Source organism: Penaeus monodon, chromosome 20 (assembly GCF_015228065.2).
Source record: "Penaeus monodon isolate SGIC_2016 chromosome 20, NSTDA_Pmon_1, whole genome shotgun sequence".
Taxonomy (NCBI): Eukaryota; Metazoa; Arthropoda; class Malacostraca; order Decapoda; family Penaeidae; genus Penaeus; species Penaeus monodon.
In genome coordinates, this window is record NC_051405.1 from 39,789,232 (window position 1) to 39,789,990 (window position 759).

The 759-nt window shown below is 35.6% G+C and overlaps 1 protein-coding gene across 1 annotated transcript in view; it reads right to left on the reverse strand.

The window, feature by feature from the left end:
- Nucleotides 1–71: 71 nt before the first annotated feature.
- Nucleotides 72–759, reverse strand: part of LOC119586074 (cell wall protein DAN4-like) — a 14,541-nt gene continuing 13,853 nt past the window's right edge. The window contains exon 6 of the mRNA XM_037934773.1: nucleotides 72–690. Within this exon, the coding sequence (XP_037790701.1) occupies nucleotides 677–690 (14 nt within the window). The 3' untranslated portion in view covers nucleotides 72–676. The remainder of the gene's footprint in view (nucleotides 691–759) is intronic.

A 759-nucleotide genomic window follows, 5' to 3' on the forward strand; every position in this document is an offset into this window, starting at 1 on the left:
CGATATCAGTGCATTTTTTCGATAATGTTGAGTTATAGATTTTGTGTAAACTTCAGGAAAAATAAAAGACGTTTGGATAGTTCTTATGTTGGTATTGCCGTAGTTCCCCCACTGGGCTATAGTGCAGTGATTAATCGGCTGATTTAACAAAGGATTCGAAGATTGGTTGAACCGAAATTTCTGAACGTCATTGTTCATAAGTTAAGAGGTGGTGAATTAAAAAAGAAAAAAAGAAAATACAACTTCAACAATGATTCTGCTACTGTTTTTAGATATAAAGGAGAATTAACATCCACTTGGGTGTTCTAATAAGTACAAATGGTTTTATTCGGATATTTATGCAATTTTACATCACCTGAAAGACGAAAACTAGTCCAATATCCATGGCCAGAGGTGCAAATAACGATAATGTAATGCATATGATCTCTCTTTTGCTTTTGTGAGTTATATTTCATCGTCACTTCACCCAGTCTATATATTGCCGAATACTTGTTGTATATATCAACATAAATCTGTCGCTGTATATAGGTGTATACATAAGGAAAGCAAGGGCCACGAATTGGAATTTGTGTTTCCATTCCACATAATCGTACGATGTGTTCCAAAACCATACAGTGTTCCTTCTCCGTCAGCTTTTTGGCGAAGCATTAGATTCTTTGGATCTACTTCACCACTCCTACATGGTCTGGACTGTAATGAAGGAAAGGGAAAACATGTTAATACAGTGATGGATGTATAACACAACCTGAAAAAATCACG